This window comes from Camellia sinensis, chromosome 14, assembly GCF_055761805.1.
Source record: "Camellia sinensis isolate YWXY chromosome 14, ASM5576180v1, whole genome shotgun sequence".
NCBI classification, from domain to species: Eukaryota; Viridiplantae; Streptophyta; class Magnoliopsida; order Ericales; family Theaceae; genus Camellia; species Camellia sinensis.
The window spans coordinates 33236571-33261396 of NC_138974.1; the positions used below are offsets into that span (position 1 = coordinate 33236571).

The 24826-nt window shown below is 34.2% G+C and overlaps 1 protein-coding gene and 2 long non-coding RNA genes across 3 annotated transcripts; 1 reads left to right on the forward strand and 2 right to left on the reverse strand.

Annotated features, from left to right (window-relative positions):
• Positions 1–9149: 9149 nt before the first annotated feature.
• Positions 9150–11518, reverse strand: LOC145806669 (uncharacterized). The gene is made up of 3 exons (XR_014350030.1): positions 11193–11518; positions 10190–10247; positions 9150–9422 (listed from the first exon to the last, which is right to left on the reverse strand). It is a non-coding gene; the product is annotated as an uncharacterized LOC145806669 (long non-coding RNA).
• Positions 11519–13135: 1617 nt separating this feature from the next.
• Positions 13136–13621, forward strand: LOC114260002 (protein FAR1-RELATED SEQUENCE 5-like). Its single transcript, XM_082904738.1, has one exon. The coding sequence runs from the start codon at positions 13136–13138 to the stop codon at positions 13619–13621; it is 486 nt and encodes a 161-aa protein (XP_082760864.1).
• A 2387-nt stretch (positions 13622–16008) lies between these two features.
• On the reverse strand, positions 16009–23668 carry LOC114277898 (uncharacterized). The gene is made up of 3 exons (XR_003634773.2): positions 23339–23668; positions 18055–18223; positions 16009–16484 (listed from the first exon to the last, which is right to left on the reverse strand). It is a non-coding gene; the product is annotated as an uncharacterized LOC114277898 (long non-coding RNA).
• Between the last annotated feature and the right edge of the window lie 1158 nt (positions 23669–24826).

Here is a 24826-nt window from a genome sequence, read left to right on the forward strand (position 1 = left end):
CTGTAGGTCATAATCTTTAATCAATTCTAGCCATCTCCACTGTCTCATGTTCAGTTCTTTCTGGGTGAAGAAATATTTCAGACTCTTGTGGTCGGTATATACTTCACATGTCGCCCCATAAAGGTAGTGACGCCAGATTTTCAATGCAAATACTACTGCAGCAAGTTCTAAGTCATGGGTCGGGTAGTTCTTTTCATGCGGTCTCAGTTGTCGGGTAACTCTCCCATTCTGCATTAAAACACATCCCAATCCCTTACGAGAAGCATCGCTAAAAATGGTAAAACCATCCGTACCTGAAGGTAGGGTAAGAACCGACGCAATCACGAGTCGAGTTTTCAACTCTTGGAAAGCTGATTCCCTTTGGTTCATCCAGTCAAATGATATCCTCTTTTGAGTCAATTGAGTCAGCAGTAAGGCAATTTTGGAGAAATCTTTGACAAATCTTCTGTAATATCCAGCTAATCCCAAAAAGCTTCGGACTTCCGTAACGTTGGTTGGTCTTGGCCAATTCACTACTGCTTCAACTTTCTGTGGGTCAACTGAAATTCCATCCCTACTAATAACATGTCCAAAAAACAAAACATGATCAAGCCAAAACTCACATTTAGACAGTTTAGCAAAAAGTTTCTGTTCTCTTAGGGTCTGTAGGCAAGTCTCAGATGATGTTCATGTTCTTCTCTACTCTTGGAATAAATCAGAATGTCATCAATGAATACAACAATAAAGTCATCGAGGAATGGTTTGAAGATTCTGTTCATGAGGTCCATAAATGCAGCAGGTGCATTGGTAACTCCGAAAGGCATAACTAAAAATTCGTAATGTCCATACCTCGTTCGAAAAGCAGTTTTATCAATGTCTTCTGGTTTAACTTTCAGTTGATGATATCCGGATCTGAGATCAATCTTAGAGAAAACTTGAGCACCCTGTAACTGATCAAATAAGTCATCAATACGCGGCAATGGATATTTATTTTTCATAGTTACCTTGTTCAATTCACAGTAGTCGATACAAAGTCTCAGTGAGCCGTCTTTCTTTTTCACAAACAAGACAAGTGCGCCCCACGGTGAAGTACTAGGCCTGATGAACTTTTTGTCTAACAGTTTTTACAGCTGAACTTTCAGTTCTTTCAATTCGGTAGGTGCCATTCTGTATGGAGCTTTAGATACTGGCTGTGTACCTAGAATTACATCAACAGTGAACTCAATCTCCCTATCAATCAAATCCACTAGTAGACTATCTGGAAAAACATCTGGGAATTCTCTGACTATAGGAATACTGTCCACATTAGCATTATCATCAGTAGGTACAATCAATACATAGCACAGATACCCTTTACACCCCTTCTTAATCAATTTACAGGCTTTCATAGATGAAATCAAGTACGGGGGAGGTACTACTCCAACCCCATTAAACACAAATTCAGGTACACCAGGTGGACAGAAAATCACTTGTTTAGTTACACAGTCAATAGTAGTATGATATTTTTGTAACCAATCCATCCCCAATGTTACATCAAAATGGTCAATGTTCAATGGCAATAAATCAATATACAGATGTATATCCCTAACAATAATTTCACATGCAGGGTACATATAAGCACAAGTCATAGATCCCCCAACAGGTAAAGATACAGCTAACAGATAATTCATGGGTTCTAATGGTCTATTCAATTTTCAAGAAAAGGCATGCGACACATATGAATGTGTAGACCCCGAATCAATCAGTACATAAGCATTTTGGGTACAAATAGAGAGGATACCTAACACGACGGTCTCGATATTTTGTACGTCTCCCAGTACGAGTGCGAACACTCGGCCTTGCCTCATAGGCTCTTTCCCAGTAGCTTTGGGGCTGGGTTTTGGTGGAGCAGTTGATGTTGCGCCGTTGGCTGCAGCTTTACTATTGCCCTGTGGAGTAGAGGGGCAATCTTTTACCATGTGGCCCACCTTGCCACACCTGTAACAAGCACCAGATAATTTATAACAAACCCCTTTGTGTTTCTTACCACATTCGGAACAGGGTGGTATGGAACCACTTCCCTGACTGGAGCTGGTGGTTGACCCTAAGTTTTGCTTTTTGTTCAGTGGGTTATTTCTGCCTTTCTTAAATTTAAAGCCCCGTTTCTTCCCGCGCTATTCAGTTGCGGGTGTTTCAGTCTGTTTCAAAGCTTCGATATTTGCTTCAGCCATAATGGCTCGGTCAAGAACATCTACATATTTGAGCAGTTTCAGTACATTAATCCTGTCGAGTATTTCTACATTAAGGCCACCTTCAAACTTCCTGGCCTTTTTGTAATCTGTATCAACCATGTGTGGTGCATCATGGGCAAGTTCTGTAAACTTTGTCTCATACTCTCCCACGAACATGGTACCTTGTTTCAGTTGTTCAAATTCAGTCACCTTTCTGTCCCTAACACATTGAGGGAAATACTTTTCGAAGAAGGACTCCTTGAATTGAGCTTAGGTCATAACAGTATTTGTATCACGGACTAGCATCCACCACCTTCTCGCCTCTTCTTGCAAGGTAAAGGTGGCCAACAATACTTTATGTGCTTCAGAGCACGGGAACACTTCAAATAACTTTTCTGTTTCAAGAACCCAGGCTTTAGCCTTTAAGGGTTCAAGGCCTCCCTGAAAGGATGGCGGTTTCATCTTACTAAATTTCTGTGTCAGAGCTATGATATCATCATTAACAGGTGGCTCTGGTTGTACTGGAGGAGGGGGGCTATTGGTTCTGTTGTTGTTCTAGTCTTGCGGTTAGTAGTTCCATCATTCTCTCCAACCTTGTCATTCTTGCCTCAGAGGATTCAGTTTCATTAGCAGTGCTTGCATTATCCATTTCACTATATGCGACATAGTAATAATAAACATAGGAAGTTGCACACTTTAAACATTTAAACATAAGCAGTTATATGTTTCAACACATTAACACATATTCATGTCACGTCCACACACACTTTCATGCTCATGTGATGCCGTAATTGCTCTTCTAGGACACCCTATAGCTCACTTGGACACGTGTGTGCGGTATAACTCGTGGTTAAGTATCGCTGCGATACCACTCTGTCACGACCCAAACCCACCCCTATGGGTTTAGCACCGTAACCGGCCGGTAATCTGTGATTACCGAAGGCCTGCTTAACAGTCAAACAATAATATAGAGTGCAGGGGCATGGCGGAAGCCAAAACAGTAAATAGATGATGTCCAATGAGCAGTGACAGTCTGTATGCAAAAAGACTTTTCATACATATATACAATCAGTGCAAAACAGTTTGTACAACATTTACAATCATCCAGGTCAGGGACTTAATCCCTATTGAGATAGTACAGTACTGTACAGTGATATCAGTCTATACAATAATACAAAACAGATACAAAGACAGACGGGGAAAAATTAAAACACACCTAAGCCATAGCTTGGCAGGCTCGGAACCTCGCAGTGAGGCATAGTGGTTGGCTTGACAAAACTGGAGTTTACCCCGACGGTTCTAGCAACGGTCAGGCACCGAACTGTATGAAAAAAGACTTTTCATACATATATACAATCAGTGCAAAACAGTTTGTACAACATTTACAATCATCCAGGTCAGGGACTTAATCCCTATTGAGACAGTACAGTACAGTGATATCAGTCTATACAATAATACAAAATAGATACAGAGACAGACGGGGGAAAATTAAAACACCCCTAAGCCATAGCTTGGCAGGCTCGGAATCTCGCAGTGAGACACAGTGGTTAGCTTGACAAAACTGGAGTTTACCCCGACACTTCTAGCAACGGTCCGGTGCCTGTACACCTACATATATATATGAGCAGTGAGTTAAAGCCCAGTGAATAACATAATGCGTAAAGAGGTTAAGAACGAATGTCCTTACAGTATTGAAAACAATCATTTCAATCAGTATGTCAGTTATTCTGTCATTACAGTCATATGTGGTACATCGAGTAACAAAATAGTACAGTAGGTCTTATCAGGCTGAACAGTCAGTTGATGGCCATCATATCAGTAAACAGTAGTGGTTCCAACATGGGAACCGACAGAGATCTCTGTAACAGTAGCAGTAACAGTAACAGTAATAGTAGTTGCTAAGGATGCCACAATACAGTTCACAATTAGGACATCATTCATTCAGTAACAGTATCATTTCAGAAAACAGTACAGTTCAATTGTTCAGAAGATAATCATATTTGAACATATCTTTACACAGTTGTTACTCACAGAGTTCTGAGCTACAGTTAAGCTAGAGCGTGTCCTCAGATGCCAACCCTACACAGTTTACAGGATGAACACACACTAAGTTCACATTCGGGAAACAAAGACTTAGTCCCTACTTAGACTCGGTGTGGTTCTACATCTATATCCTCATTAAGATGCCTTAAACTAGGCCTAAGAATGCCTAGGATGAAATGAGGATGCAAAGATGCACTTTAAAAGTATTTTCAGAGTTTTCAGAAAACAGGGGTCCCGCTCGAGCGTCGGTTACTCCACTCGAGCGGAAATGCAGACAAAGGTTTCCGCTCGAGCGTACAGAAAAACAGTCAAAAGTGCTAGATAGGTGAAATTCACGCTCGATTGGGCGCTCGACACCTGCTCGAGCGTAAGACGCAAGGTCCCGCTCGAGTGTAAATTACCCCGCTCGAGCTGACTTCAAAATAGAACAAAATGCTGGGAGCACGATTTCCACGCTCGAGTGCCAGTCACCCCGCTCGAGCGTGAGTTCAAAATCTGGAATTCCCAGATTTGAACCTCAAGCTCAAATTCAACTACAAATGTAACAAATTCGATTCCTTTGGGCCCATTTCCTGGAAAACACTTGTAAATACATAGTATGACATGATTCAAAGCTCAATTTGTAAAATCAAGGCCCAAAGGTGAAGGAATTAAACCCAATTTCAAACAATACTTCAAGAATATGATGAATGTGTAACATGTATGAATTCAACAACTTCAAAGATTCAAAAGGTAGCTCAATTGAGCCAATTTTTTCCAAAACATGATGAAACCATGGGCTACACCAATAATATGAACATGCATGTTCCAAATTCCATGTCTTCAACCTCAAAATGCTAGGATATAAGCATGCATGCATGGAATGAACTTCAATTCAACAATTTAAAGTTAATTCATGCCCTTAATCTCTAAACTTCCATGAACCATGCAACATAAGACTTAATTTAGCAATCAAGAAGATGAGTTCTTACCTTAGGTCTAGAATGCAAGATATACAAGCTCAAATATGCACTCAATCCTTCAATTCCTTCAGATTTTCAAGCAAAATTCAAGATGAAGCTAAGTTCCTCTACCTCTCTCTCTCAGTCGGTTTTGTGTCTCTCAAATGGCTGATGAAATGTGTTAAGGCTCAGATATGTGAATCAACTAAAGGCTTAAGACTTGGCCCACTAAGTGGTATGTTGGTAATTAAGCCAATATATGTAATTTATCAATATTGATCCAATTTAATCATACCAAATCAGTTTTCAAATAAACACACCATAAAATCACATAAATTCTAATGATCAGAAAACATCAATCGATTCCGAATTCGGCCGCCGATAAGGCCTTCAATTCACAACTTAAACATAAAACATGGACAGATAATTTAACAGTCAAACAGATAGAAATGCATTTAAACTAGTACATTCAATCAGTCAGTTCAATATTTCAGTCGATTCAATTACTTATCATAATCAATCTCAGTTTAGCAGTAATCAGTAGGGTTATCAGTAATCAGTGGTGAGGGTTATTACAATATGCTAGTATGATTGGTAGCTTGCATGATGCGATTGACTATACTAGACCTGATATTGCCTATGCAGTTGGAGTACTTAGCAAGTTTACTAGCAAGCCTGGCTGTGACCACTGGCTAGCCATTAAGCGGATTATGAAATATTTATCTTGTACAATAAAATATGGCTTCTTTTATAATAAGTATCCTGCAGTACTTGAAGGTAACAGTAATGCCGATTGGAATACCTTGTCAAGTGATTCATTATCAATCACTGGTTACTTGTTTACCTTGGGAGGTGGTGCTATAAGTTAGAAATAAAAAAATAAAAAAAAAATAAAAAAAAAAAACCATTATTGCTAATTCAACAATGGAGGCTGAACTTATTGCTTTAGCTACAGTTAGTGAAGAAGCAAATTGGTTAAGAGATTTGTTAAACGAAATTTCTTGTTGGGAAAAATCGATTCTACCTGTATTGATTCATTGTGATAGCACCGTAGCAATTGGTCGAGTTAATAACCATTATTATAACGGTAAATCCAGACCTATCAGAAGAAAATACAGTACTGTGAGATCTTATATGAATAATGGCATCATAAATGTGGATTATATTAAATCTGGTGATAATCTTGCAGATCTATTAACTAAGGCCCCGTTTGTTTTCAGAGATAGAATGGAGGGGATTCATAGTGAGGAATTGTTAAATTATTTTTATATAAAATAATAAAACAAATAAAAAAATATAAAAAATTAAACATTAATATTTATAAAAAAATTTCCAATATATAAAAAATAAAAAAATTTCTAATCCCCTCACTATTTTTCTAATACCATCTCTATCTTCTCCTTACCAATCCCCCTTCCAATGGGACTACTAATACCAAGGGATTAATAGTCTCCTCCCCATCTCTCAAAACAAACACCCCATTAGTAATACCAAGGGATTAGTAATCCCAATCCCCTCCCTATAACCCCAAACAAACGGGGCCTAAGGCCTTAACAAGAGATAAAGTCTAGAATACATCGAGGGGGATGGGGTTGAAGCCCATTGAATATAACATGAGCCATGTATAAGGAAATTTAACCCAGGGACCAGAGATCCTGTAACTGGGTTCAATGAGAAGAACGATCGTATGATCGCCGCGAGAAATACATTAAATTAATTTTTACCCATCCTTATGATGTAAGTGCATTTATCATGTAACGTTGTAGGGGTTAAGTTATCAAAAAACTCTTAATGAATTTATATAGCTCTTATTAAGTGGGGTGTCATAGTTATAGGAGCACCCTTGACAGAATTCACCTATGTGAGTGTGGTAGTGGGGCCGCTACCTAGGAGATTTGGGTTAATTCTCAAACACACTCATAAATCCTGGGATCGCACAAGGCCGTAATGTGCTCGCTATTAAAGCTTATGTGAATACTTGGAATATTATGTGTGTGCAATAATTATTTATTTCCCTTAAGTAGTCGTAGTTCAATGCTGAGCATGCTATTGACTCTAGAGTAAATATTATTGTTTCACTAATGGAGGTTCAATGCAGAGCACACCTACCATGATGCATAATATCCTTATTTGTCTAATAATCTTAGTTTTTGTTACTTATAATATTAAAATAGGTGAGAGAATGTTAGCAGATATTTTAATATTATAATGTGTTATATGTTTAATTTCTTTTCTTTCCCTCCAAGTTTTCTTTTCTTTTCTTCCAAGTTAATCCTTTTTTCTTGGTGACCAAGGATCCTCCAAGCAACTTCCTATAATTTTCCTCCAAGAATCCTCTAAGTCAAGTCTTCCTCTCCAAGTCTTCCAAGTCTTGCCCTCCAAGTCAAGTCTTTTTCTCCTCCAAGAAACTTGTCCACTAAGTTTCCTCTCCTCCAAGACACTTGCCTACCAAGTTTCCTCTTCTATAAATTTTGCTAACTTCTTATCTTGGAGCATAGAAGGAGTGTTTGTTGTTTTATTATGTTTGTGTGAGATTAGCAAATAAAAAAGAGTATATGTGATGAAGTTTTGGGCTCAACCAATTGTGCAGTATTAGTGAACCATATGACTTAGTCGGGCTATTGTATCCTGGGGAGGACAAGTCAAAGTTTTTTTCTGCTGCACCGGTGTGAGGCTTTGCCTAACCGCAGAGGACTTGAATCTCCTTAAAAAGAGTGAATTTTCCGCTCCTCAGCCCTTTCAATGATTATTGTAATTTGTATTTTCTAGTGTTTTATTTGTAATTATCACCAACAAGTAATACAAAATGATAAGAAAAAAATTTAGTGGCATAACACATTTGAAGTCTTGGTGGTGGTGACTATAACAACGATGGAGGTGGTGGAACAAGAACAAGTGCTAATGTGTAGTCAAGTACATATGATGGTTTTAATAAAATTGAATTATTCTGGTTAGTGTTTACCACTCTCATATAAAAGTTGTGAAAATCAAATTTTTGAAGATGAATGAGTAGTTAAAGCTGCATCATTCCAATCCCACGCGCTCTTGAAATCAAATCTCATTTCACTGTTGTATCAGGATCCTTTAAAGTTTTATTCCTGAAGTGGGGTGATCCAACGACTCAAAATAAAACTAACCAAAACGATGTCGTTTTGGTTAATAATTTTAAAATAAAAAAAAAATAATGCTTTAATTCAAAATTCCCTCCAGGTATAGCAGAAGCTGTAGTAGAAGGCAGGAGTGCGAGAAAGAGATAAGAAGAGAGAGAGAGAAGAGAGGCGGGAGTGTCGCCGTCCAGCCGTTGCCACCGTTCAGTGGTCGCCTTGCCGTCGCCGCTGTCCAGTCGTCGCCGCCATCACTGAGGTGTGGAAACATTTCATTAATCCATTTTACTTTTCTATATTGTTGATTTGTACACAAATTCTGTAAATGGTGCCTATATTATGTTTACAAATTTTGAATGAAGATTTCATCATTTTCTATATTACAGCTTCTACTACAGAATTTGTGCACAAAACATTATTATAAATGATGCTTCTCTTGTAATGATTTGTGCAGGTATCTCATAGTTTTTGTATGCCTCTCTTTTTCATATGCAACTCATTATTTATTCAAATAGAAGATGTATATAGGAGTGGCCTGTTAAATAGGCTTTAAAATCTTTGATATCTAAACATTGCATTTATATATTTTTTTTTTTGTACAAACAGATGATTATTAACCCCATAGATTTGCAGTCTGGGCATTTAAATTCCAAGAATTTAAAATTGAGAACTACTTGATCTACAATGTCACGTTTAAAATATATGGACTCTGGTATTGATGATTGAGCTATAGAATTGTAGATTTATTTTCTATTGTTTAATTTTGATTTTGTATGTTCACATTGTCACACCCCAAATCCGGGCATGACCGGCCGTGGCCCACAGGGACTTAGCCCAAGGCGCACGTAAACCTAAACACGAATCCAATCACATTGAACAACTGAACAATAGTCTAATAATAAATAACCAAAACTCAATCCAGACATGCCACAATTATAAACGGCAAAATCAACCGTAATCAAAAGCCATCCAAACTTATGGGATATAAACAACCCACAAAATAAAATAATTCTAAATAAAACCCAATCACAAAGTATGCACAAAACTCGACAAAGCAACCTAAAAGAAAATTAAATAAATGCCCTAGAGGTCCATGCAATTGAGTCCCCGCTACGCCATGAGTCTACTCTAAGTCCATCTAACACCTGGAAATGGTAAACAACTAAGTCAGCTGATAGCTTAGTGAGTAGCAACATGGATAGTAAATATAGTTTTGAAAACAGGGTTCAATTCCAAAATAAGATATATATCACAGAAACTAGATTGGCATACAGTTTGGTAAATACAATCTGTTTCAAAAAGAAGGTTCCACAGTTCAACACTTAAAATACTCATGTCTCGCAAGAACATGATAAACGACATTTTTCACTTAAAACAGATTATAACATGAACACCAATACTTTTCTGGGTACCAATAAAAACAAATAATCTGCCACACATTTCTCAGGCTATAATCCCCGTTGGATCCAATACCGAACTAAGAGTCATCCTCAGGGTGGCACCTGGGCCTTTTCTCAAAGACGATCCGATTGAAGGTCACCTAGTTGTTTTTAAAGGTCTGTTCCTTACAATCGTTGAGCACTAGAGTCATCACGGCCCAACCCGGATCTGTTCCCTAGTGGCCAGAGTCACCACACACAGTGGAATAATTTCCCTGGACTAAATACACACATGGTCCCAATAATCAATACACATCAGTTTTCGCAAAACATGGTGGTTCATCATTATAAACATGAGACCAAAACAAATAGTTTACAGTATGCCAAGTTCACACGTGTTTCAGAAATAATTTGATTCAATTGATAATATAATAATTTATCAAAATAGTTTAATCATGAAACAACAATTTAATTTTTCCAACAGTTCAGGGTAAGGGAACATTTATAAAAATACGTAGCATGAAACTACTCACCTGAAACGAAATGATATAATCCTTGAATCGAATAGAGTGTAAAAGTCCAACTAGTGCCCTGAACGAAGTATATAAAAAAAAAACTACACGTCACAACTAATTTAAAATACTACAAAATAGGAACTAAGTAACCTCAACTAAAGCGCACTAACACGGCTCAACCCAACTCACCGTTACTCTTAAATATTAGCTAAGTTCATGTTCTTCAACGTTTAAAATCACCCTGACATGGGTTCCGGTCAAAACTTAATTAATTGTGACTTTAAGATAAAACAGGATTTCAAACAAGCCTTCCCAACCTATACGCTAACTTTGAAAATTACAAAAACCCACTCCACGCTATTCAAAAAATTCCAATAACCTCCAGATATGATCTAATGTATCCTAAGTTTCAAACCCAAATGGTTTCACTTGATTTTCTTATCAAAATAATTATCTACAATTTATTATATCCAAACAAGTTGTTTTCTGCAGCACTTTAAAGAAATTGACGGTTCTCTTAATATACACGAGCAATCAATGCAAGGCCAAAAATGTACGAAACTAGACTCGTAACCGGTTCTAATGACACTAATTTGATAATTTTTGGATTTATACCCAAAGAGAACAACACTCCCGAATTTACTATTTCGGACTGTTTTCCCGGACAGATTTGAATACCTCAATTTATATGGATTTTGACTCCCAAAAATTATGAAAAAATTCAGATATACAATTCAATATGTAGTTGATCTACTGTAAAAATTTCAGTTCAAAATTCATCCGTTTGATATGGTTTCTTGATTTTTAAAGTTTATGATTCTGTGCAGAATTTTTGGACTAAGAATTACACCATTCTTTATACATGAATTTAACTCCTCAAATTTCTTAACAATATATATATATATATATATATATATATATATACAAAATACATAAACCTACAACTTCTCCATCAATGATCTAAATAATAATAGAGTAAGAATAAAGAACAAAAACAAAGAAAAAAAAAAAAGATACCTACCACACCCAAAAATTACTCCTTGTTTGCAATCCCCTTTTTTCTTCTTCTTTTCTCTCAAACTTCTTCCTCCCCGTGGCTGTTGTGGCTGCTGCTATAGAATGTATTAGGAACCTAGGGTTTTTCTTTTCTTTTCTTTGTTATACATAACATAAATGACTCTAGACAAAAATGTCCTTTGTTTTATTTTATTTTATTTTATCTCTCCATTAATTTAAATAAAATACAACTACTATTAGATCAAAATATGCTTACTAATTTGACACTTAATTTTATTTTATTTATTTATTATTTTTTTTTAAAATAATAAATCTTGCCTTTAAATTGAAGACTTTCACCATAAATTTATTTTAGGTTTTAATTAATTAAAAGACCCTCCAAATATTTAATTTGCACTTTAGAATTCACCATCAAAATATTTGAGATTGTAATATTATTATTATTATTATTTAATTATTTACTTAATTTTTTTATATTTGGGTCTTCACACACATGTTGATTATAAGAAAATTAAGGGATTTGTGTTAAATTTGGATCATTGAAAACATAATTTACTATTGAAGGGATTTGTTCCCCTTTGTTTATATAATCTAATATAAGTCAATTCTTGTAGTGTTTTTATTTAGTTTGTATTATTTTGCAAACATAGTTTACAGTTTTTATGCTAATACTGAGCACTTTTTTATTTTTTAAGTGACTTGGCACATTGATATCGAACCTAACAATGTTAAGAATGACGGAGGTGATTGTGATTGGAAGCCTAGAGTTCACATGACATTTGATAAAGAATAAGAAACATATAATTTCTATAATGCTTATGGAGGAAGGATGCGCTTTAGTATTAGAAGGGGTTATGTAAACAAAAACAAGGAGGGGCAAATCACTTCAAGGCTATTTGTTTGTAAGAATAAGGGGTTTCGAGTTGTCGACAAGCGAGATCCATTAACAAAAAATCCTATGCAAAAAGTGAGGACTGGTTGTCAAGCCTGACTTATTATTAAGTGGGATAGGAATATTCATAAATTTTTTGTTGGTGAGTTTGTTGAACAACATAATCATATTTTTGTACCCACAAAATGTACGCATATGTTACCATCCCAAAGGAAGATATCTGCATCACAGACAATCAAAATAGATTTAGCCGAAAAATCTGCAATCCGACTTAATGCTGCATTTGAGCTCATGGGTAATGAAGCTAGTGGAAGGGAGTCGCTTGGGTTCACAAAAGTGGACCAAAAAAATTATTTGAGAACGAAGAGACAAAAGAGTTTAGCGTATGGAGAGGCATGTAGCATTTTGTAATATTTTCGTGAGAAGACATTGGAGAATCCATCTTTTTTACTTGGTCCAATTAGATAATGTGGAGCAGATTACAAACATATTTTGGGCCGATACTCAAATGATCATGGATTATGGACAATTTGGTGATGTTGTGACTTTCGACACTACTTACAAGTTAAATAGTGCACATAGACCACTTGCGTGTCTTTCGTTGGATTTAACCATCATAGGGAAACTGTTATATTTGGCACAGCTTTGATGTATGATGAGACTACCGATTCTTTTATATGGCTTTTTAGAAGATTCTTGGAGGCAATGTCAAATAAGGCTCCGAAAATAATTTTTACGAATCAGGATGCTGCAATGGCTAAGGCCATACCTATTGTCATGCCTAACACAAAACACCGCCTTTGCACTTGGCATTTGATGCAAAATGCATTAAGGCATGCAAATTCTATCTTCAAAAATAAGGAGGTGAAGGATAAGGGGATGAAGAGTGTTTTATCCAAATTTATGTATGACATTGAGGATGAGGATGATTTTACGTTAAATGGGAGAAAATGCTTGACAAGTATAAAGTACAAGATAATCATTTGTTGAAGTTAACATTTGGGGTCAAGGAAAAATGGGGTTGGCCATATGTTAGAAATGCATGAGGTGCGGGCATGAGTAGCACCCAACTTAATGAATCCTTTAATACATTTTTGAAGGATTTCATTCAGTCTGATCATAACTTAATGCAAGTTTTCATGCATTTTGATCGAGTTCTTTGTGAGAAGAGGTGCAAAGAGTTACAAGCCGAATATGCTCTATGCCAAAAGTTGCTAAGGGTGAATATTAAAGTGAAGATTATGGAGCAAGCTGCAGATGTTTACACAAATAAAATTTATGAAGAATTTGAGGATGAGTATGTCAAGTCCCTTAAAGTAAACATTGAAGAAACTAAACATAATGGTGAGAGCACCATTTATACGGTTCTTGACAGTGATGATGTAAAGGTGAGGAAGGTGAGAGTGGAGTGTGATGGTTCACTCACTTGCAATTGTAGGAAGTTTGAAATGAAAGGCATTTTGTGTAGTCATTATTTGAAGATCCTTAGAGACACCCTCAAATTCAAAGAGATTCCTCCCCAATATATTCTCAAGAGATAGACCAAAAAAGCAAGAGCTGAAAATGTGAAAGATAGGTGTGGGCATGATATTAAGGTTGATGTAAGATTGCATCAAACTTCACGCTTTAGATCATTGATGGCAATTTTCAGAGCAGTAGCGTGTAGAGCTTCCGAAAGTGAGGAAACATATTACTTGACGATAAAGAAAGCGGATGACTTTATTGCAAACATTGAAAGCATGTTAAGTGAAAAATTCAATATGCCTTTTTTAGATACTATTGAACAAGAAAGCCCTCCCAACACATGCCTCGAAAGCTTTGAATTGGATGGTGTAGCGGATACAAATGTAGTTCAAGCAAAAGGACTCAAGTGAAAAGAGTGCACTAGCAAGGGACGAAGGTGGACAAAAGGTGATTTGGAGCTTGCGTTAGCAAAGAAAAATAAAACAAGTTCACATAATTCTTCCCAAACTCCCATCTCTGTTGCTCCTCAACCTAGTGCACATAATGCTTCTCAAACTCCCATGCCTGTTACTCTTCAACCTCCTCCCTTATTTTTGGTGAGTACTCCTGAACCACCTCCATTGTTTTCGCCGAGTATTCCTCAATTGGCTCCTTTATTTTCAATAAGTGCTCCTGAACTTCCTCCATTCTCGACATGTGTTCATCAAGTTAATGCTTCGTCATCCCAATTTATGTATCCCACCTATGATGTAAGTTAGTTTAATAAGAAGTTTTATTATGTTTATTTGTAAGTGACTAGTACCATTTTAAATTGATATATGTTTGTTATTGTTTTAGCCAAGTTTTCTTCATCACAATATGCCTTTTCCAATGCCATCGATGTATTCCGTTCATGGAATCTAGCAAGCATTGCTTAACAATTATGACTCGCAAGCCTCGAATAGTCCTGCATGTAGTCAAGTAATTTATTTTTCACATTTCCTCTTTTATTTTGTCATTCATTCATTTAAAGTTCCATTTTATTTTATGGTTCCTTCATATAAGAGTATTTTCTTTCTTTTTTGTAGGTACTACATGGGCATGGACATGGTCGTGGTCGTGGCCGTGGCCGTGGGCATGGGCATGTGGGTCACACGTCAATATCTTAGCATTGAAAACTTTTTATGGTGTTCGTGTATGTAATATTGAAAACTTTTTATGTGAATGTAGAAAATATTGTTGTGTTCTTTCATCATTGGGGTACTTTGAGTTGTATTTATTTTGTTTTGAAATGACACTACAGTTGAAATGGTGCTGAATTTTTGGATGAAATGGTGCTGAATGTTGTGCTGAAATGGTGCATAACGCAGATTTTGTTGCTTAAATTTATGTTGAAATGGTGCTGGATTTTGTGCTGAAATGGTGCTGAATTTTGTTCTGAAATGGTGCTGAATTTTGCTTCAAATGGTGCTGAAATTTGTGTTGAAATGGTGCTGAAATGACTTGAAATTTTGCCGAAATTTTTGCTTCAAGTTGTTAATTCTTTTTGTTGCTAAGAACAACTTAATGATTCTAGTTTACTTTACAGTAGAATTGAAATGTGTTTTAGATTGTGATTGATTTCTTTTCTAATGTGTATTTTGTGATTGATTTACTTAGTCTAGTTTGTTTTCTTCTTCATGAAGTACAAAGTTACTTGTTCAAAAAAAAAAAAGGTACAAAGTTACACTTCAAGCCTATCAACTTCTTCTACAGTTGATTTAGTTAACACTCATCTTTTACAAACCTTTCGTAGTCAATTCAATATTCACAAACATGATTGATTCTTAATACCTCAAATTTTCTTCTCATAAAAAAACCTAAAATGAAAAATAGACAGAAATTGCTAAACAGAGAGGAAGAGATTTGGTCACCAAAGTTTCTGTGATTTCGTTGCACATGTATTAGATTTATGTGAGATGTCACACTCCAGTTTGTTTTGATTTTGTCACATTGCTTCTCTTTAATTATTTGTTGGACTCTTGAAACTGCTACCCAACAATCTAGGATGGGTTTTGATTTAGAGTAATATCTAATTAGATATTATTCACAACAATGCTTCATGAGTAATTTCTCAAACTTAATATAATAAAAAACTTAATATAATAATAAAAAAAAGCCAGGCTTCTCATATCATTTTAATTGAAGTATAGCCACAAGTAACATTTATCCACTTAAATCTATGTCCTTTTCCTGCAAGTAATTGTGACATTTCAATGCTAAAAGTAAAAAAAGTTAGCATATGAATGATACAAAAATTGAGCACCTCAAAAGAACACCAAACATCCTGGTCACTTCCAAAACCAAACAAAAATTGAGCATTTCACTGGAGATTTATATAACCCTAAGATGCATCAAAGAACCCAAACAAACAAACAAAGCAATCATTCTTTCAAAACATCTTTTTATATATATCAAAAGGTCTACTAATACAATCTAACCCAGATATCAAAATATTTAGTTCAAGTTAACAACCAACTTAATTTACACATAATATTTAGTTCACAAAAGACGAAGTCCAAATCCGAATTTACTTTACACTTAATATTTAAACAACAACAAAAAAAGTCCAAATCCAATTAATACTATTACAATGGCATAGTGCAACTTTTTCCTAAGTTGTCTGATCTCTACAACCATTTGTTTACTTTCTTTCCTAAACTTTGTAACCATCTCTTTTAGCTCATCATTGGATACAAACAGTTCGTTGACCAAAGGGTTAATATTACAATTTTCGTCGCTTTCCTCCCTTATCATCTTCAACCATTGACGTTGATTATGTACAGGCATCCACCACTCAAAGAAGCCGCATCCATTGGTGTTGTTGAAAGGGCAAGCAAAGTATACCATCCCTGGCTTTTCCATTGACTCTGAAATCCTGAATGCTGCTCTCGCCCCGCAATGACATTTTTTATTTTTAAACTGAATTTCACTAGTATCACTCATAGATGCATTGGATGTTGACATTTTTTTACTTGAAATAACAACAATGGAACAACAATATCTAAACCCAACAATATCTAAGATTTTGAAAAAATTTCTTATTCTCTCAGTATCTAAACCTATGATTTAGGAGGAGAGATAGTATTTTCTTCTTTTCAAAATTATCCAATTGAAACAAGCTGATTGGATTATGCAACGCTAAATTCTTAACCAAAATCAATTCCATCTTACTCCAACATGAATTAAAATTCAAAGAACAACAGCACAAATAATACTAATGAAATAAATTAAACGAGGTAACTAAGTTGTGACAATATCCAGCAACATCATTTCAACTTTTTATACATATTGCTAAAATGAACAGAAATCAAAATAATAAAATAATATATACATCAAAAAAGAAAATAAAAGCATATCATCTCATTCTAATCCTTCTCCCCTCCCCTCTGGTTCCTCCAATCTCTCAAGATACACTTAAAACTTTAATGCTACCATGAAGAATAATATCTCATTCTTTAATACTGTCATCTTAGATTTAATGCTGCCATGAACATTAATGCTGCCATCTTAGTTTTAATAATGCACCATACCATTTATACATCTCAAGATACAATTAAAACTTTATTTAGTATATGCATTTACCATGAAGAATATATCTCATTCGTATTAGAAAGGGTAATTTGGAAGTGGAATAAAAAATGAAACTATATATACTATGGTTTGCGGAGTAAAAGCATCAACTTACACAATAATCCATATGCCCCCATAAAAAAAATAAATAAATAAAAATAAAAAAAACTATCAAAAATTTGCTCATAAACTTCACCTTCTATGATAGTTAGTAAGAACATATATGACCTTATTGCTCTAACAAAATATAATTCGATACAGATTTATATTGCTTTCTATATGAACTTATTTCACCATTCAGTAACATTTCTAGCAAAATATAATTCAATAGAGATTTATTTTGATTTCTGTATGAACTTATTTCACCATTCAGTAACATTTTCCTGGGTTAATTTAAGAATATGACCTTATAGCTCTAGCAAATGGATCTCTTTTAAAATGTTTTTCACTTAAGGATGAATGGATTCAAAATTAAACAAGATGTGGGTCTTTCCTTAATTGAAATTGTTCCCACACCAAAGCTTCCTGACAAACAATCCCTAGTGCTCACTTACAGAGATAAATAAACAAATATCCCTAGTGCTAAATTTTATGGACTCTACATCAATCCACATTTTCTTGAACACACAAAGCAGGAAATTAAAGAAACTTTAATCAAAGTCAACATTGACAAAAGTAACCAAGTTCCAATTTTTACTCTTTTCTTAATTTTTGGATTCAAAGCCGTAATATTTAAAGTTTGGAGGATGAACGATTTCTTGAAAACACGAAATAGGAAATTAAAGAAACTTTAATCAAAGTCAACATTGACAAAGGTAGCCAAGTTCAGATTTTTACTCTACAAAGGTAGTCAAGTTCAAATTTTTTCTAATTTTTAGATTCAAAGCCCTAATATTTTAAGTTTAGAGGATGAACGAACCTGCGGTTTTTTCCTTCAATCTGTTGGAGTATGGCGGACAACGGTGTGACAGCGGCAGTGGCACGTCAGGGTGGGTGGAAGAGCTCCTCCTCTCAATCATTCTCTCTCTCTCTCTCTCTCTCTCTCTCTCTCTCTCTCTCTCTCTCCGTCGTTTTGCTTCCTATCGGATCTGCAGGAATTTTGAATTAAAGCATTATTATTATTTTTTTTTTTTTTTTTTGAAATTACTAACCAAAACGACGTCATTTTGGTTAGTTTTATTTTGAGCCATTGGATCACCCCACTTCAGGGATCACTTCAGAAATAAAACTCTAGAGGATCCTGATACTTCACTGTTTGCATCATTATCGTTGAGTTCGCTCCTCATCAGTATCTTCAAAAATCAGTCATTCGCCTTTGTTGTGGGCTTAGACTGGTTTTGCCTTTAAGGGGGAAAAAAAACAAATGCATTTTGTATGGAATAATATTCAAAATTGATCATAAAAAAAAGCTTGATGGTGGAAACAAACACTCATGCACCATAAACAAAAGCTTAATTTTATGGGTTCATTTGGGAAGTAGGTTAATTTTTTGAGTTTTTGACTTTTTTAACTATTTTAGCCTAGGGTTAAAAAGGCTCATTTAGGAAGGGTTTTTGACTTTTTTGTAAGAAAAAAAATATAATGATTATGAGTTGAATATGATATTTTGTCTTATTAAACTAAAAAGATTATTTTATTTTTTGAGATTATTTTAACCAAAAAAATCCAAAACTAAACTTTCCAAACGAGCTCTATGATTATATTTTACATATTGTTTGGGAGTACTTGCTTTGATATGGTAATTAAAGTTATTATCAATCTAATTATTCAAAAAATATATATAAAATAAAAAATGAAGTGATATTATAAGGTCCCATACAATTCCACTAAAGTTAACAAAGTCAAAATGGGCCTTGAATCGGCCCATTACAATGAATCAAAAAAAGGGAGCCTGATATTGCCTTACCAGGTTTCACACCAACGATAATTAAAAAAAAAAATAAACAGACCAGAAAAAAAAAGTTTCAAACAATATATTTTTTATTTTTGGAAAACTCTATTCTTATAAAAAAAAATAATATCATATAAATAATGTGACAATATCATTTTTATAAATAAAAATCATATTCATAAATGTTTATTTTAAGAAAAAGGTACACAAAAAGCAACTAATTGACCTTATTAGAAACCAACTTTATGTTATATCTATTTATTTATTTTTGGTATGTTTGAGATCATTAATGAAACCAACAAGAAAAATTATTCTTCACCCAACACCGAGTGTCAACTCTTAAGTTGTTCACAAGGACCAACACAAAATATCTAGACTCACTGTAGGAATTACAAATTTAAATTTAGATACCAGCAAAATCCTAAACTCGTACATAAACGTACGTTTAATTTTTGTTTAAGATAAATAAAAAAAAACCATATACCAAATCAATTTTATTTTTTAATTGATGATCTACACACAAATTTAAAAGGTGATTACGGACCAACCATATTAGGGTAAGTCGAATAGCCGATCAAGCATTGAAACCAACTACAAGGATTGCCATGTTCGGCACCATAATCAATTCGGTTCCGATTGGTAGCTCGAATAACACGGCTCGAAATCTAGCTCGACACCAAAACGACGTCGTTTTGGTGTCGAGTTTTTTTTTTTTTTTTTTTTCTTCTTCTTCTTTCTTCCCTGGTTTTGTTGCAGAACGAAGAAGAAGAACAAGAAGAACAAGAAGGGAGAAGAAGAAAAGGGAGAGGGAGGAGGAGGAGGAGAAGGGGAGGGGGCCATAAAAATCGGTTGGAGGAGGAGGGGAGGCTGGGCAGACGACCGGGGCTGGCAGACGACAGTGGTGCTGCGACGTCTGCGGGGCTGGACAGACGACCGGGACTGGGCGAGGCGACGGTCTGCTGCGACGATCGGCGGCGGCGATGGCGATGACGAGGCTCTGCTTCTCCTCTGCTTCTTCCCTTCCTCCTCTCTTCTCTCCCTCTTTCTCCTCTGTTTCCTCTCTTCTCTCCCTCTTTCTCCATTTCGAACCGTTTCGAGCCTCTAAAAGTCGAGCTACGAGGCATTTTCCTAATCAATTTGGTGTTAGATACAATAAGTTTTATAGTTTTTAAAGGTCATGCTAGTTTGTTACGCCAGTTATTCCCTCTTGCGTTTATGTCGACTACTGGTCTTATAATGTTTTAATTTTTCCTAATCTTTCAAAGTTTTTAATTTTAGTATGCATTATTCAATTTCAAATTAAAATTATAACAAAATATTAGAATTAATTGGTAATAAATCCAATATAATGAAGGTACAAGACATTTAGGTCAACACATAATTTTTTGTTCATAAGAGGTGCATACTTCATGCTCTTTTGGAAAGCTGGTAAAAAGTCAGTTTCCAGATTTTTATTAATTTTGGGTCACATCACCTCATATATAACTTATTCACAAAAAGACAAAATAAGTTCAAAAAGTCAGCTTTTTACCAACTTTCCAAAATAATATTTTGGTGAACAGCTATAGAGTATATTTTATTTTCAATTTTATTCCTAAACTTTTTTTTTATTTGTTTGACTTTTTGTTGACAATCTATTCAAATTTATATCTATCTGTTCAAATTGAAACTTTATTTGGCATAAATGGTTTGGGTTAAAATAATCACAAAAAGACGAGATAGACTAAAATACCAATAAGACAACTCTTTTGAAAAATAGGTTAAAAGTCACTTTTTAACTTTTAATTCAATTCAAATCACATTATCTCACATTTTTTACACGTTTTTTAAAAAAAAAATTCAAAAAAAGTCACAAAATACCATCTTCCCAAAACACCCAAAAATATCACATCAAATCATAATCATTTCATTTGCACTCTCACAAAAATTTAAAAATTAAAAAACTCATCCTAAACGAAACTTTTTAACCTCAGATTAAAATAACCAAAAAGTTAAAAAAATATCAACCCACGTTCCAAACGAAAACTTATATCTATCTGTTCAAATTTATATTTATCTATTCAAATTTTTTAACTATCTAATTAATTTTTTCCCTTATTTGTTTATTTCCCTCCCTAAATTTTATCTATTTGTTTAAATTTTTTCTTAAATTCTATCTATCTATTTAATTTTATATGTTAGAAATTCTATCTTTTTAATTTTTTTTTATAAGCCAAACAAAATCGTATTTGCTCAAAAATTTCTATCTATTCAGATATTTCTCTCTCTCTCTCTCATGTGTTCAAAAACATCATCAAGAACAAATCTTATCTGTTTATCAACAACATCACCATGTCCATCAACAACGAAGGGAACACCATAGAAGAGGGGAAAAAAAAAAAAAACACGTAATATTTTATCTATTCAATAACAACAACAAATCACAGATCAAAAACCCGAACATAGTACTCACTTGGCAATGATTTTTTAATTGAGTTTTTGACTTTTTTTAACTTTAAATTTTTTTAAGCGTTTGATATTCTTGTTTAACTTTTTCACTTTAGAATGTTTTTTTTTTTTTTTTTTTTGTCTTTTTGTTTATTTTGTTCTTTAGTAATTTTTTAACCTTTTTTTTGTCATTTTATAATTTTTTAGTCCCAAACGTTACCAAACGACCCATAGTAAAGGTTCGTTTGGCAAGAAGAGTTTGGGACTTTTTTGATTATTTTAGCCACAAAAGACAAAATAGACTATTTTAGCCACAAAAAACAAAACATCATATCCAACCCATAATCATTACACTCTTCTCTCACAAAAAAAGTCAAAAAAGTCAAAAAGCCAAAAATCCCTTCCCAAACCAAGCTTTTTAGCCCAGGTTAAAATAGCCAAAAAAGTTAAAAAGCCAAAAGGCCAACCTACTTTCCAAACGGAGGCTAAATCTGGTTTATCCGAGACTCAAATCTCAGATTTCTCATTTTCTTACGTTTTTCCCGAGAACCAAACGTTACATAACAATTTATTCAATAACTAGTTTCAACACCATCATCATATACAGTAGCGGAGGAAAGTGAGGCCCAGAAGATCACATGTCCCTCTGGATTTTAGGCTTTTTGATTTTCAGTTGCAAATATAAACAAAATATTATAAATAAAAAAATTATAAAAATATTATTACAATGAAATGTCAATAATATTTTAAAAATTATGAAAATAATAATAATTATTTTAATTAAAATTGAAGAAATTATTATAAATCATATTATCTATAAAAATTTTATAAAAAAATTTAAATATAATTATAATATTATTATTATTGACATACAAATATAAGTAATTTCACTAAAAACATATAAAATTCATTAGATTATTAATCCACTCTCTAACTGTTTATTTACTGTTAGTATGTAAGTACTTATTTATTATTAATTGGTGATATTACAAACTAATAATGACGTGATATTATTATATTAAATTTTTAATCAAATTTTATATAAAAAAATTATTTATTATTATATAATTTATTTTAAAACTTTTATCTATATTTTTTTTATATTACTTATAATACATTAGTTATAAATAACATTATCATTTTAATATTTTCGAAATCAATTATAAAAATTTACGTAAAATAATTTTAGAGTGGTTTGAAATGATTTAAATAAATATATTTTTTTGTCATTTTATGAAATATGAATTGTGTTTGAAGTAATATAATAAAGAAGTGATGTACCTTAAATAAAATAATATGAATTAAATATGATAGTCGATTTTTGACTTTTTTTTAAGACAACCCAAACAACGCCTTTGTAAAATTTTTCGACATTATAATTAATAAATCACATCTCTAATTTAATTTTCTGACATCATATATCAAAAGTTTCAAGAGGACATTTGCGTTCATAGGTATGACAGTCTCTGTACACGTATATACGTGCTTCAACAAGTTCGTTCACAGATTAAAAACTTGAAAATACTTGAGAATATTTTTAAAAAATATGTGTAGAATCGTTAGGGTTGAATAAAAATCTAGAATATTTAGAATATTTCTAAAAAATAATTCTAGATATTTAAAATAAAAATAAAAAATCTAGAATTGTGCGTTCATTCATAAAAAAAATATATTCTAGATTTTTTTTAAAGATTCAAAATATTCTCAAATATCCAAAAAAAATAAAAAATTCTGTCGATCTGAGATCTCTCACTGATCGTCACCGAATCCGAATCCGAATCCGTAGGGAAGAGACGATTAGAAAAAGAGAAGATCGGTGACAGAAAAAAGGAAATCTACAGCTTAGATCGGTGACAGAAAAAGAGAAGATCTGTAGATCTACGACCTTTCAGATCTGGATCGTCGGCGCCGGAAACAAATTGTGGAGCAGCGGCGTGAGGCATGCTGAGATCTACAGCTCCGGCGATGGCATGCTCAGATCTACAGCTCGGCGACTAGGAGACAGAGAGAGAGAGTGGGTTTGAAGATCTACAACTTAGATCCACAACGTCTGAGGCGGCGTCGAGGTATGAAGCAGCGGCACAAGGTTGAAGGTGACTCCGGCGACTCGAAGAGAGAAAGAGAGGTTCTGGGTTGAATATGAAGAGACAGAGAAAGACAGAGAGACAGAGACCATACAGAGAGAGAGAGGTACAATCTGCGAACAAATAAGATTAAAAATTGACAGGTCTGCTTGAAAATATACATCGCAGGGGTAGTTTAGTTATGGAAAATGTCTCGTAACTCAAATTTTGTGGCTCAAAAGTGTCTCAAATGGCCAAAACGACGTCGTTTTGGCCATTTTTATGTTGTTCTGTACTCAAAACGACGTCGTTTTGGCCATTTGAACCACTTTTGAGTCACAAAATTTAAGTTACGTAGCATTGTCGTTTAATTATTTTATAAAGATTTGTCCTTATGGACAATCTGCGAACAAATAAAATTAAAAATTGAATTTATCAGTGATCTTTATTAATGATCATAAAATATTTGGATTAGTGTTACTTACTAAACTTTCGTTTGGGTAGTGGGTTGGCTTTTTGACTTTTTAGCTTTTTAACTATTTTAGTTTGGGCTATTTTAGTCTAGTTTGGGAAGGACTTTTTGATTTTTTTAACTTTTTTGACTTTTTTTTTTGTGAGAGAGGATTGTAATAATTATGGGTTGGATTTGATATTTTGTTTTTTGTGGCTAAAATAGCCTATTTTATTTTTTTTTTGGCTATTTTAGCCAAAAAAGCCTGACTTTTTTCTTCCCAAACGGAGCCTAAGGATAGCAATATGAATCCAATTTGATGGAGACTCGGATTGCTCCGTCCTCATAAATAGAATTTTTTTCAAAAATTATTTTTTATAAGGTTGGGGTTGGTATTGAAAAATATATCATCGACAATTTTTAGGGCCGAGGCCGGGGACGGCGATAGTTTCGCCCAACCCCAGTCCGACCCCACTTTGAAATTTTCCCAAAACATCCCCGCCTATATACATGTGATTTTAGGATTGTATTATATTATATCTCTCACTCTCTCGTTTTCCTTTCTCATTGTCTCGCTCTCTCTCAACTCTTACGATCTCGATAGTTCTGCAGTCATCCAACTGCCAGAAAATCGCCTCCTCCATAGCCTTCACACCTTTCATTTGCGGTTTTCATCTTTGGATCCAAATCCAAATCCAAATCCATAATAGATCACCTCCTCCGCCATGTCCGCTACCACTGACTATGAGATCTAGATCCAAATCAGAATAGAGTTTTAGAAAGAGAATTCATGATTGTTGTTGATGATTTTTTTAGATCTTTTTTCCTTTCTCAGATCTTTGTTTTTTTTTTCTTTTTT

Excerpts from the sequence above, each read along its gene's own strand:
- LOC114260002 (XM_082904738.1), top strand. The coding sequence starts at position 13,136 with ATGAGTAGCACCCAACTTAATGAATCCTTTAATACATTTTTGAAGGAT.